The sequence below is a fragment of the Podarcis bocagei genome, assembly GCF_964188305.1.
Source record: "Podarcis bocagei genome assembly, chromosome: 4".
Classification (NCBI taxonomy): domain Eukaryota; kingdom Metazoa; phylum Chordata; class Lepidosauria; order Squamata; family Lacertidae; genus Podarcis; species Podarcis bocagei.
The window spans coordinates 89,516,562-89,530,333 of NC_138128.1; the positions used below are offsets into that span (position 1 = coordinate 89,516,562).

General features: G+C 41.3%; 1 protein-coding gene across 3 annotated transcripts in view; it reads right to left on the minus strand.

Moving 5' to 3' along the window:
- The window catches only part of SEC24C (SEC24 homolog C, COPII coat complex component), a 35,961-nt gene extending 24,730 nt beyond the window's left edge, over positions 1 to 11,231 (minus strand). For 2 of the 3 annotated variants that reach the window (XM_081191569.1, XM_081191568.1), the window contains exons 1-6: positions 11,000 to 11,231; positions 8,658 to 8,741; positions 6,446 to 6,587; positions 4,952 to 5,130; positions 3,592 to 4,059; positions 1,402 to 1,538 (exon numbers count right to left, since the gene is read on the minus strand). In XM_081191569.1, coding sequence (XP_081047695.1) covers positions 1,402 to 1,538; positions 3,592 to 4,059; positions 4,952 to 5,130; positions 6,446 to 6,587; positions 8,658 to 8,741; positions 11,000 to 11,174 — 1,185 coding nt within the window. In that variant the 5' untranslated portion in view covers positions 11,175 to 11,231. The remainder of the gene's footprint in view (positions 1 to 1,401; positions 1,539 to 3,591; positions 4,060 to 4,951; positions 5,131 to 6,445; positions 6,588 to 8,657; positions 8,742 to 10,999) is intronic. The other variant, XM_081191570.1, reaches the window with a different exon arrangement.
- Between the last annotated feature and the right edge of the window lie 2,541 nt (positions 11,232 to 13,772).

Sequence of the window (13,772 nt, forward strand, 5' to 3'; positions counted from 1 at the left end):
ACTGTTAGATATATGTATAATGGACAACAGTTCATGCAACAAGAGGTGAAACAACATTACCATCTTCAGTTCTACTTGTTATTTCCACATCTTGCTCCCTCACTAGAAATGTACTTAAAATGAGCACTATTCTTGACCAAGCTGGCAGCTCACATGCTTGCTCAGTTCAACTTTGGAGAACGACGGGCTCAAGAACATGCAACTCCTTTTGAGATGTCAGTTAAAGGAAGAGCACAGAAGGGAGCAAAGCTACTAACATATCTCAAAGTTTTCAAGCTGCAGGTTCAGGGTTACAGCAAAGGAGGCTGTAGCTTCATCCTTCACAAGTATAAGTTAGCACGATAGCATAAAGCTGGACATACAAAGAGCTACTCTGGAGAAATAGCTGTCACTGCTTTAATCACCTGTAATTGTGGCCTTCGGAACAATGGCTTCACAAAACCCCACTGGAATTGAGAGGATAAAAGACCAGCACACCAGAATTTAAAGCAAGCAGACGCTCTGTACAACTGGATATACGGCTGTGGTGTTCTCCAGAACTCTCATATGTGAGTTGCAATACATAAAACTTAAGAACAAATCCTCATGTTTTCACACCAGGGTTCATGCAAGTCCTACATTCACTGGCTGGCAAGAAACTGCATGCCCAAGGGCATGGGCACGTCAAGCTTACTTTCCCAACCTGATCTTGGTACCTGGTAACAAACTGTTTTCGAAACTCCCCTTAATTTCAAAGAGGCGTGTCTTCAGGCCGTGCAGCACTGAAGTATGGAGAGTGGTGTTCAAGGCACCCAAACCCAAAGCTCCCTTAAGAATTCTGTAATTCTTCCTTAAGATTCTATGTAGTGCAGTTCTTTGGATCCAGACTGCGCTGTGCAGCTGTTTTACACAACATGGCCTTAACCTAGCAAGGGTCATTATATGCTAGAAAACTGACCAAATGCCATTCTGTTACAACTCGAGAAGCGGCATAATAGCCCGCCATAAGCAAAGTTAAGTTGCTTAGCCCTATTTCGCAAGTTCAAAGAAGCCATTCAAAATACTGTTTTACTGACATGAACATACTCCAACCGAGGCCAATCACGTGGACAAAGATATGAACTAGATAGAACTACAACCATTCACAGTAATTCCTGTGATCCTTTCCCAGGTAGTGTAATTCCAGGGCTTGCTGCAGATGATTATTATCTTGTGATAATCCAGCTGATATGCTACATTTTTTTATATAAGTATACAGAGATGGTCAGGATTGCCAATAACAGTAGTGCATAGGCATGCCTTGTTCTGTTTAAAGCGAGCAAGAATGAAACAAATTGACAGAAGCTACAAAGAGGCAGGTTTTTAATCTTCAGAATCGCTTTCTAGGATAGGATATTTATTTCTAAAATGGATACAACTTACTGGACTAGGAATGGAGTCTGGATCTAGACGTTTTGGTGGAGGTGGCTGTGGAGGTCCAGGCTGACTCCCATAATTTGCTGGCCCAGGGTAAGGCGGTCCATAGTTTGGCTGGGTACCTCTATTCTGTCCAAAGGACCCTGAAAAATATATATGCTAGATTTAAGTATGCAATAGAATTAAAATAAATTCAACTTTGATCATGAACACATCACCACAAAAGCACCTATAACCACTTTTCAATACATATTATTCCAAGATTCTGATGATACAAATTTCAAATTATGATTGATGCTTAAAATCCCCATAGAAAAGAAAACAGAGGCGTATTTACTAGGTTTATTACGTAAGTACATCCACAGGAAAAGAAAACAATTTTTCTATACGCCATGGCAGAATAGTTCTCGCCAGTAAATGGAAAGGTGGGACAATACCCTTAAAAGAAAATTGGATATGTATATTAAGTGAATTTATAGAATTGGCAAAGTTAACAGCAGCCATAAGGCTCCGGACAAATCAAATATTAAGATTAGAATGGCAATGTTTCGAGGAGTATATGGAAAAACACTGCTCTAAAAAGAATACGTTGATATGCATGGATTAAGTATGTAAAGTATAAGCGAGAATATAAATCAGAAATGGATATAAGATGTATTACAGTGGTGCCCCGCAAGACGAATGCCTCGCAAGACGGAAAACCCGCTAGACGAAAGGGTTTTCCATTTTTGAGCTGCTTCGCAAGACAATTTTCCCTATGGGCGAGTGTTCCGATTTTTTTTTGCTCCCCCCCCTTTCTAAGCCGCTAAACCGCTAATCCGCTAAGCCTTTAATAGCCGCTAAACCGCTAATAGCGCTAATCTGCTAATAGGGTTGCTTCGCAAGACGAAAAAACCGCTAGACGAAGAGACTTGCGGAACGGATTAATTTCGTCTTGCGAGGCACCACTGTACCTAAAGAATGCAATGACAATATTCAAATTTGAACCAAAAGAAGTCGAGTCGTGGTGGAGGGAAGTCATGGGGGGGTGTAGGGTTTATGTTTGTAGTGTAGGACATATATATGTTTTGTTTTGTTTTGGTCGATTTTATATCAGTATTTGTTTATTTTACTTTTATTTTCTGTATCATTTATCAAGAAATAATTTTTTTAAAAAATTCAAAAATTCAAATTATGATTTAGTTATATGACTAAGAATGAAACCAATTTTAAGATGACTGATAAAACATACCTGCAGACAGATTTTCAAAACTGTAATGTTCAGTAAGGAAAACCAGCTTGAAAAGGCACCCCTTTCCTCAGTAGTTTCTGTTCCAGTGCCTTACACTGCTCTATCCTAATGCATTCCAAATAACTCCATGGTGAAACAACTATGCAAGTAGAATGAAAAGGGTTGGAATCCAGAGAAACTTAGTCCCACTTTAGCCTCTCTGAAACTAAAGGAATAAGTTAGCCGTGGCTAACTTAAGTCTCAGTGATTTCAACAGGAGCAATGCTATGGCAGTTTCTCTAGCTCCAACCTATTGCGCATATTGCATCTCTGCTGGCAGATTCTGCATTCCTTCTTCAGAAGTTTCATACACAGAACTAGGTGTGTTTGGTAGCCACAAGACTTAACAATCCAGTTCTGTACACTAAGTAATCCAAAAACAGCATGATTCTGAGTATAGAGAAAAAAGGACCTGCCAAAAGATAAAAAGACCTCCCCAAAGAGAAGCAAAGGAAACTCAATTTTGGAAGTCTCCATCAGAGGATTGTAGGAAAAAACAGTAGCTGATTAACAAGCCAATCCCCACCTTTATATTTAGGTTTTAAAATCCACAGGAAAAATGTATTTGTTTAAACAACTACAGAAAAAAAACTTGATGCAATAACAGCCATCAGAACCACCCTGTACATCAAGGGTAGAGAATGTGATGTCCATTAGATCAACTCCAACTCCCATCAGCCCCAACCAGCATGGCTGGTTGTAGTCCAATATCTGGAGGACAGCCTGTTGGCTACAACTGCTTTACATCCTAATAGGAATGACTTCCCGAGGAAACACAGCTACCAAGGTTCAGTTATCTGCAAGTTGCTAATTTCCATTGAATTCAATGTATTTTAAAGACCTCACTACAATTTAGCACAGACAAGTGTTATAACAAGTGTTAAAACTCAATTGACTTTTATTCCTTAGCAGTGTACTGAACATACCATTCTGCTGCGGTGCATATCCTGGTTGGGAAGGATGGCTGGGAGGTGGTCCTTGCATGCCTGCCATTGGTGGTCCAAGGGGTGGCCCAGTCATAGCTGGCTGAGGTGGTGGTGAGGTCACATGGTTTGGCTGGGACGTGAGTGGCCCAGTAGCTGCTTGTCCCGGTAATGATGCCCCCTGCATCGGGGGAGGCCTTGAAACTCCTGCAGCAGGAGGGTAATTGGAAGCACCGACCCCAGAAGATGAAGGCGGCGGGGCAAACCCAGGAGCTTGATGTGAGAGGTTCAGGGCTGATGGAGGACCAGACATAGCAGGCTGTGCCATAGGAAGACCCTGAGACATGGTGGTAGGAGGCAATCCATGGGGCACAGCAGGAGGTGGCGGTCCTTGGTTTGAATAGGGCACATACTGCCCAGATCCACTCGAAGTAAAACTTCCTGAGGCAGGAGGAACTGATGTTGGCGGACCTGAGGAGAAGAAGTTAATTATGGTCACATCTTGCTTTATAAAAATGTTGTTCTTCTCCCAGTGTACATAAGGTGTTTTAGTAAACTAGCCCCTCACCCTGGATACAAAGTTATTTGAAGGTGGAGAGAGAGAGAGAGAGAGAAAACAGAAATGGAGGTGCGTATTAACAAGCAGGTTTTACCATTCACTTTCATGATTACCATACCAATACTTGGTATTCGTCACCGGACCTTATGATATCCTATGGTAAGAAAACCATTGTAAAGAGCTACTTATCAAAACATTCAGTTTTAAGAATGGAATGGAAGTGAGAGCATGATGAAGCTGAACTTCCCACTTGAATTTTGCCCTGCGTTCTTTGGATGAATGACGGTATCCTTTTTTTTTTTTAACTACTGCTACTACTACTACTACTACAATTGTTGTTGTTGTTATCTTTAGTGGAGCTGAAATAAAGGCCAAACATAACAAACTCTATGTGCATTTAAATTGGCTGTCTCTGCAGTTCTCAGAGATTCTTTTAATATGAATACCCCAGATTACTTTGGCTGGTATCTCAATACTCTGAGTAGCCCCACTTAAATCAATAGTTTTAGTGGATCTACTGCGAGTATGACCTACGCTGGATTATCAACCTTAGTTAATTTAGTTGGTCCTTTTTCCTTGCTTAATATCTCGGAACCATTTTACATATTATACTACTTGAGTTCCAATTAAGAGTTGTTGTGACAGCATGCAATCGCTGCAACACAGGGACCTGCTTTATTGCATTTTATAGAACTTGCAAAAGAGAGAAGTAATTGTACCCATAGCAGTCTGGAGGATCCTTCTCAAGGGAACTCCAAATTAGTCTATGCGAGCAAGCAGCATTCAAACGTTCTGGTTACTCACCATAGCCCAGTACACCTGGAGAGGGAACAGAGGTCGATGCACCACCTATATGCATTCCTGCCATATGATTGGTCAGCTGCTGTGTGCTCGTTGGAGGTGGCCCATATGACTGGAAAGCAGCTGACTGGGTAGCAGATGTGGGCGTTGTTCCAGGCATGAACTGTTGAGAAGCAGGAGGTCTAAGAAAAGGAAGCAGAATAAAGACAGTCCTTTGTTACATGAGCCACTCATGTATTATTTTTATTATTATTATTATTATTAATGATGATGAGACAGTGGTGATGAAGAAGATCTTCCCAGTGGCTCTGCAGTTTTCAGAATGGGAAGGTTCTAAAACCCCTTTGCAGCACACCAATCAATCAAAGCAACAGACATTCAGGCACTTCAACTTTCCTAATCTAAGATGAAAAGCAAAGGAGAAACTGTCCAGTTCATCATCTGTTGGCTTCACAACCCTCTGTTGCATTTATTGCCTGGGATGATAGGTTGCAATCTCTGTTCTTAGGAAACCAGACAAGGGTGGGTAAGTGGCTTGCAGAGGCAGCTCTGGGGTTCTGCACTAGTGCCAATGCTGCCGCTCCCCTACTCCTAAAGCCTGTGACCACTCAAAATGTGGTTGCTTTGTTTCAAAGTAAAATATGAACTTGCAACCTGTGGTTAATGGGTTCACGGTCTTCCCACTTAATTTTTGATCTATTTTTCCTTCTAGTTTTTCATGATTTTCACTGTGATGGTGTATTTTGGTTACGTGTGTGTATAAATATTAAATAAAATAATAAATTAAATATTACATTAAATAAGAAAGTTATGTGCAAGCTTATGCCTACACAGTAGCTATCAAAGACGTACTATTTTGCAAAAGCAGTGGAAGCAGAGCTCCTGCTCTGCAGAAGGGAGAAAGGCACAGCCCAATTGCGCAAGCAGCAGCCTGATTACCCAGATGATGAGTAACTTGCTCACTCAACATGGATGAATTAGGTGTGGTGGTGAACTATGTATTGTCCCTGTTGCCTAACCACAAATTCAGCTGTGGGTAGACTGCTTGACTGAGACACGACGTACTGCTCACCTTTGTTCTAAAGCTTTACTATAATACTAATTGCTAACTGTCTTGAGAAGAGCATTCTGGTGCATTACAAATAAATGAAGTATATCCAATTAAGTGTGCTTATAGAAAATTACCACCACATTTAGTAGCTGTAAGAAGTCAGCCCAACAACTTCTCTACGTAACAAACCAAAAACACACCATTTTGCCCTACAGGGAGTGGCTCTGTCCCCCAAAATTTGATACAAACGGAAACCATTCTGCATGGGGGTTCCATTCCTGAAACCCACATGCGTTGGTGGAATGCGCATAAGCCCTCCCACGCCCCATTTTCGGGCCACTTCCAGGTTGGCAGCGACAAGTGTGTGTGTGATCAAGCATCTGACTGCAAAATGGTTGCTGCCTGTACTGACAGGCTTAGAGTCTGACGACTGTTGTCCTAATTACCTTTGCAATGGAGCTGTAGATGCAGGAATCCCATTGCGTACATCTCCTTGTCCAAACTGACTATAGGCCGGCTGCCCAGGAGGAACTAATGTGCCAGATGCTGAAGCAGGTGCTCCAGAAGTAGTGGGAGCTCTCAGGGAACCTAGAAATATTGAACTGCATGTCAGTCATGTACAAGTAAATAAGCGGGGACCCACTTATGAAGATACTTAAAATATACTAGGCATGATCTCTCGTGAGATAAACAGGAAGCAAATGCATACAAGGAAGAACAGAAAGCTATCAAGATTTTCAACAGCAAAGACAGAAAAGTAATAGAAGCATGTAAATATGCTATTAAAAATAAGGCTTGCTGTTCCTAGCTTTTTTTTTTTTTTTTTTTTTGCTTTAAAGAGCATCTCAGATCCCAAGAAAAGTCACTATTGTGGACGATAGGAACAGACAAGGATTTGTCAAATTACTTATAACATTTTTCTTTTTCGACAAGCCATGTACAATCTTTATTTGCATGAGAATCTTCTCTAACAAGTCTTACTGGAAATATTAGAACTATTACCAAAATATGGGAGCTGATTTAGAGTTAAGGTGTACAGCTTTTCCAGCTTTTTATCATTAAAAGGCCTGAAAAATAATACTATAAAACAAAGACAATTTGTTGCACAAATTAGGAATTTTGCCACAGATAATGTATTATCTGGCCAAAGTTCAGGAAAATTCTGACATAAGAATGGCAGGATTATATCATCAATTGAAATATTTTTAGCTGAAAGGCAGGTGTCTTGTAAGTGCAACTACTTTGTTCTTATATCTCTGGGCAAATAAAATGTTGTTTTTTTAAAGAAAGACTGCCTTTTACTGGTTCATTTGAGTATTCACCATGTTTTGCTAAATATGTGAGATTTTAATTAGCCAGTCACTCCTCTAAGACAAATATTGTTAACACACATCTTTCAGGATTCTCTGGTGGCATCTGCCTCTCAGAAGAAAAAATGGTTGTCACTGGAGTTGACAGACCAAAGGATTAGAAGGCAGTAGATATGGGGAGGGGAGGGGATGCATCACTGTGTGCACATGCATGCGATTTGGAACTGATGCTCTGCTTGCTTGTATACAAGAGAAAGAGGTACCAAAACTTCATTTGATTTGCATTCTATTTTCTCACTTCCCCTAGTAACATTCTAAGCATCTATTGAGGTTCTGCCAAGTCCACTCAAATTTGCAGTTTACAGTAACAAGAGTTATCACTCGTCACTTTCTCTGTTTCAGCTTCCTCTCCTTTGGGCAATATGGGTTTACCAATGGACTACTACAACATATGCCTAGTATCCTTTCTGAATTGTTAGGGAAACCATTCGGGTAACAACAGAAGTAGGCCCACTCATAAAAGTTAACTGCCTTGTCAAATTACTTCAACAATGTAAAGTACAGGAGAAAGGCACTTTAATATAAAGATTTATACAGCCATGGGGAAGTTAAGCTTTGCTGCTCTCTTCTCACCAGCAGTCATATAATCTAATGCACTTCCTTCTCAAAAGGAGAAAGAATTTCTATTGGAGAAGCACAACCATCAAAAGTTAAGCCATTTGGCTGAGCGACTATGACATGAAAGCGGTAAACCAGTTTTTCAGCCTAAGGGGCTCATTTCCTCACGCAAAATCTTCTGACAGTTACATGCTAGTGATGGGCAGGGGCAGAGGCAAATTGGTCAGAGCAATGGATGCAACCCTTACCTTTGAATAGTAGTCTAGATTACAGCTACATAAAAGTCAGAGGGTTTCATCCAACACCAGTCCTGCTCAGAGTATGTATGATCCTCCTTACTTTAGAAATAATCAATCTGCTAAAGTGACAGCACTTCCATGTAAGAAAGATGCATAAACATGTACTCTGCTGCAGCATACGCACACCGAGAAGTAAGGAGTACATGCTGTTTTTAAACTTTACCCTGAGTACAAAAAGACTTGAAGCCACACTCAAGAGCAAACCCACTGAAATCAATGGATTTAGGTCTCCTCTGAGTACAATTTAGTTGGATCTCACCGCTGTGTCCCAGAGACCTGCACATTCCTTGTAATAAGGCATCACAGCTCCACACATTCTAATAATTACATGGCTTAGCTTTCAGATGAAACAAGAGTAATGTTTCAGAAGGAAATGCATCTGAAACAGTCTTTTCTCATAAGAGACAGTGCATGGAAAGGAAAGCATTTACCTATGAAGTTGGGAGTAAAAGAAGCATCAGAATCAAGAGAGACAGGAGAGCCCTTAGAAGGAAACCCCATTGAAGGAAAGTAACCTAGAAAGACAATATATGCATCAGTAAGAATAGACTTGGAAAACTTCAAATAAAATGCATTGTGCTAGTCCTACAAATGCTGGAGTTTGCTCCTGCTTAGCAATCATTGCTTATTTTCAATATAGTTTATTGCTACCTGTCATGAGACGTCAGGGATGAGTAGTTCCAAAGTAAAAAAAAATGAGAAGATTCACCTCAAACAGAAGAACCTTCTGCTTGATGAGTGAACTACTTGGTGAGCAAATTGAGCAGCTCACCCAGTAAGCTACCCTAAAACAAGAAGCTCCCCCACAAATATCTGCCAATTTTACACATGCCTTCAAACTGAGAATGCAACATCAACATTACCTTTCTGTTTAACATGATTCTATGATTCTATGAACTATTAAATGTAGCCCGTGTACCTTTCCCGCCCCGACCTGGCCACAGTGATCCATGCGATGGTCACCTCCAGGCTTGACTACTGTAATTCACTCTACTCGGGGCTGCCCTTGAAGCTGTCCTAGAAACTCCAGCAGGTGCAGAATGCTGCAGCGAGGCTCCTCATGGGGTCTCTGCCATGGGAGCATATTCACCCAGTGCTTTTCCAGCTGCACTGGCTCCCGGTGGAGTACAGGGTCAGATTTAAGGTGCTGGTTTTGACCTTTAAAGCCCTTCACGGCCTAGGACCCTCGTACCTACGGGACTGCCTCGCCTGGTATGCCCCACGGAGGACCTTAAGGTCCAGATATAGCAACACCCTAGAGGTCCCGGGCCCTAAGGAAGTTAGATTAGCCTCAACCAGAGCCAGGGCCTTCTCAACACTGGCTCCGGCCTGGTGGAACGCTCTGTCTCATGAGACCAGGGCCCTGTGGGATCTGATTTTTTTCCGCAGGGCCTGTAAGACAGAGTTGTTCCACCTGGCCTTTGGCTTGGAATCAGTTTGATTCCCTCCCCCTCTTTCTTTTTCCTTTCTCCTCCTATGAAGAGATTGCACCCTAATGTTTTAATGTTGTATCTTAATCTTTTTAAATTGTATTTTAATCAACTTGTTTTTATTATTGGTTGTTAGCCGCCCTGAGCCCTGTCTTGGCTGGGGAGGGCAGGGTTTAAATAAATTATTATTAATTATTATTATTATTATTACCTTTGCAGCAGCTTCCTTCATTAAAGCCTAGTATAAACACAACTCTCTATGGTCTCCACTATGATTCCCATGTGCAAAGGTAAGAGAACTAATATTCATTCCCATACCAAGACTGTAAGTCATGATAAAGCAGCTAGTTTTCCTGAGGTTAACACCACAAACTTTACTCCTTCAAGTGGCCTTTCAGCTAGTTCTGCTGCCATTAATGCCCACTTCTTTACACCAGCTGACTAACAACTAAGCATCCAGCACAACTTCCTAGGCAGCGAAATTTGTGCTAGGGGCTTCCAGTTGCTTTAATGCTTGTGGACCACCAAAGCATGGAGCCCTCCCAAACCCCATGCATAACCATGAAACTGCGTTGCCGCCTGAACCATCTCCCATTGCTTTATGAAATATAACTGTATGCACAAGTTCTTAAATCATGAAGAACAAAGGACATTTATCTGCATCCAGAGAATTGTAGAGCTGGAAGGTACTCTGAAGGTCATCTAGTCCAAAGCAGGAATCTCAACTAAATCATACATGACAATTGGTCATCAAACCTCTGCTTAAAAACCTCTATGGAGAGTCCACCATCTCTCGTGGGAGTCTATTCTTCTGTCAAACAGCTCTGATTCTCAGAAAGTTCTTCCTGATGTTTAGTCAGAATCTCCTTTCTTATAACTTGAATCCATTGGTTTGAGTCCTACCCTCTGCAGAGGGAGAAAATAAGCTTGCACCATCTTCCATGAGACAGCCCTTTAGATATCTGAAAACGGCAATCATCTCTCCTCTCAGTCTCCTCTTTACTAGGCTAAGCATACCCAATTCCGTCAAGCGTTCCTCATACAGCTGAGTTTCCAGACGCTTTATCAACATGGTTGCCCTCCTCTGCACACATTCCAGCTTGTTAATATCCTTCTTAAACTACAGTGCCCAGAACAGGACACAGTACTCTAGGTGTGGTCTAACCGGGAAGAATAGAGTGCTACCATAAATCCTTAGACTGACTGTTTTAAATGCACTTTTGAATTTTTTTCTTGCTACGACCTCAGGGGCACATACAGAACGTTAAAAAGTAGGGTAAACTTTTTTAAAAAAATAATCTAAAAACAAAGGTTATTTCCCCCTTTATACCAATGAAGGATACCTTGTGGGGGGGCTGTCTGCGGATATCCTGTCATTGGACCATTGTAAGCACCATACTGTGAGGTGGGAACGGTCGGGATTGGCTGCCCTCCGTAACCAGGCGGCAGGTATCCTCCATATCCAGGCTGTGGCTGCCCATAAGGTGGCCCTGTGTGAGTTGGCTGGTTTACGCTCATTGTGCTCACATCCCCAAACTAGCCTTCACCTGTGAGAAAGGAAAGAGAAACATTAGGAGCCATCATTCAAAACAAGATTTTGTGCAAAAGAGCTGAAATGAAGAACCAGACCTTGCAGTGCTAGCAAATGTGTGCTGTTTTCTAAACTAATTTTACACACACATTACACTACAGCTGAGTAACTTGTGAGCTCCAAGCTTGTTTTAGGTGTATTTCCCCAATATCTCTTAAAGCTGCCCAACCTTTTCATCCCATCAAAATTTCTTCCTTCTAGTTGGTTTGCTCCTTGCTTTTCCTGACCTTTAGAGGCAGGAATTTTGTTTTTTAACTCTTTCTGTGTAGTTTCAGAGCAATCAGACAAAAAATATTTTATTTAATAAAAAAAAATTATGATTTGTTTTTCATTTCTTCCTTGGTTTGTATGGCTTGGGGATAAGTCCCCCCCCCCAAATCTGGGTAGAAAATAGTAGGCTTCTGCCACTTATATACGTTTGTAATATAAAACAGGATAGAGCATACAGGACTAATAAAAGGTAAAGGGACCCCTGACCATTAGGTGCAGTGGTGGACGACTCTGGGGTTGCGGCACTCATCTCGCTTTATTGGCCGAGGAAGCTGGCGTACAGCTTCCGGGTTATGTGGCCAGCATGACTAAGCTGCTTCTGGCAAACCAGAGCAGCACATGGAAACGCCGTTTACCTTCCCGCCGGAGCGGTACCTATTTATCTACTTGCACTTCGTGCTTTCGAACTTCTAGGTTAGCAGGAGCAGGGACTGTGCAACGGGATTTCACCCCGTCACAGGGATTTGAACCGCCGACTTTCTGATTGGCAAGCCCCAGGCTCTGTGGTTTAACCCACAGCGTCACCCGCGTCCCTTACAGGACTAATAGGAATGACTAATTCAGAAAATACTTTCAGTTGCTTTCTAGACAATGAACTTTATTGGTTCACTGTACAAAAAAAAAAAATCCTTACATACTTATTTGAGTATAGCACTGGGGCTTACTTCTCAGACCTCCTTAGAATAGGGAATTCTAATCTTAAATTCTGGATTAGCTAATCCAGAACACTTTTATCTCTGGCCCCATTCATCACCAGTTTGTGGTCCCTGCCAAGTACCCCCAGAAGAAACTGGACCATCAATGAGAAATAATGCTGCTGTTATGAAGCACTTATTTTAGAAATAAAAAAACATCTCTTACATGAAAAAATTAAAATAACACAAATTCAACAAGAATTAAGGTCTAAAAGCTATGACCAAATAAGGCATTCATATAACCCTCATGAGGCCCAGCCAGCATATCCTTACATCTTGGCTGACTACCTTGTGGTCCTACAGTTCCCACGGACTACTGAATATGCTGGACCTGAATGGAATTTCCTTTACTACCAGGTACTATTTGGGGACATGGTTCTGAACATAAGGTTTAAAGAACAGATCAGTCCTTATGTCAGTCTCCTGCAATAATCTGTATTCAGTAGCTGATACTCTTCAGAACACTATCTACTATAGCAAAAAGGTTCATTTATAGCAGGATAATCAAGCATTTCCAGCAGTATGTCAGATTGTATCAGTGCAAGGGATGTTCTGCAGGTGTGATCTTCTGAATCAGCACACACATAATCCAGAAGAAATAAAATACATTGCCTTCATAACACACTGAAATTTTAGTTTAAAGCAAGGCTACAACCATTAACAGCAAAACACAGCCCTATTTGCAACAGCATAAAATATGTCATTGTGCTATTGTAGTGTTAACAAATAGACGTAACAAATTTTAAAAGCATAGAACACTTCCAAGACTACAGTTTTCTATGATGGCCAAACTAAATTCATGCTTCACCTATCAAGCAAGAAACAGTACAAACCATGATTTGCGAATCTAATGTTATGGCCATCACTATGAAGCTGATTGTCTAGTTTTGCTTTCTACCTTCTCAACAAGTGGCTCTAAGCTACAGTTTCCCTAGCATGTGTTTAGAAATTCAAACCATGGTTTGGTCCTAAACTATAGTGTGGAGACTATGGCTTGGTATAATGACAGTCCTGACCAAAAATGCACAAGCATAAAAGTGAATTCATTTTTTAGAAACGTTACAAGGAATCATACTGAGAGGACAATGCTTATTCCATAATGCATGTTTTAATTTTTGCATCCCGGTTAGCAAGTGAAGCTACAGCAGGGGAATGGCATTTGCTATGTCCCTTTTTTTGTTCTGCAAGCTTCCTGCTCATTTCCCTTTCTCCATCTTTTTTATTTTTGCCATCTGCAAATATCTAAGTGCCAGCACAATGGGTTCTACGACAATGTCTAAGCATGCTAGTATGCTGCACAGCTGGTATGCAGCCCAGTATTGTGAGGTATACACTCAAACGCCTTTAAGACCTTTAAGCTTTGGACTTTGGCACACCTCACTCTGAATTAATGCTCTTGTTTTGTGATCACCACAGTGCAGTAGGATGGCACGTGTGCAAATCTATCAGCAGATCTCAATCTGCCTTCAGCCCACCTGTGCTTTAAAAGGATGCAATAACATCACCTAGAATTGCTACACTAGTCCAACATTGCATATCATACTGTTACATTAGTACCAC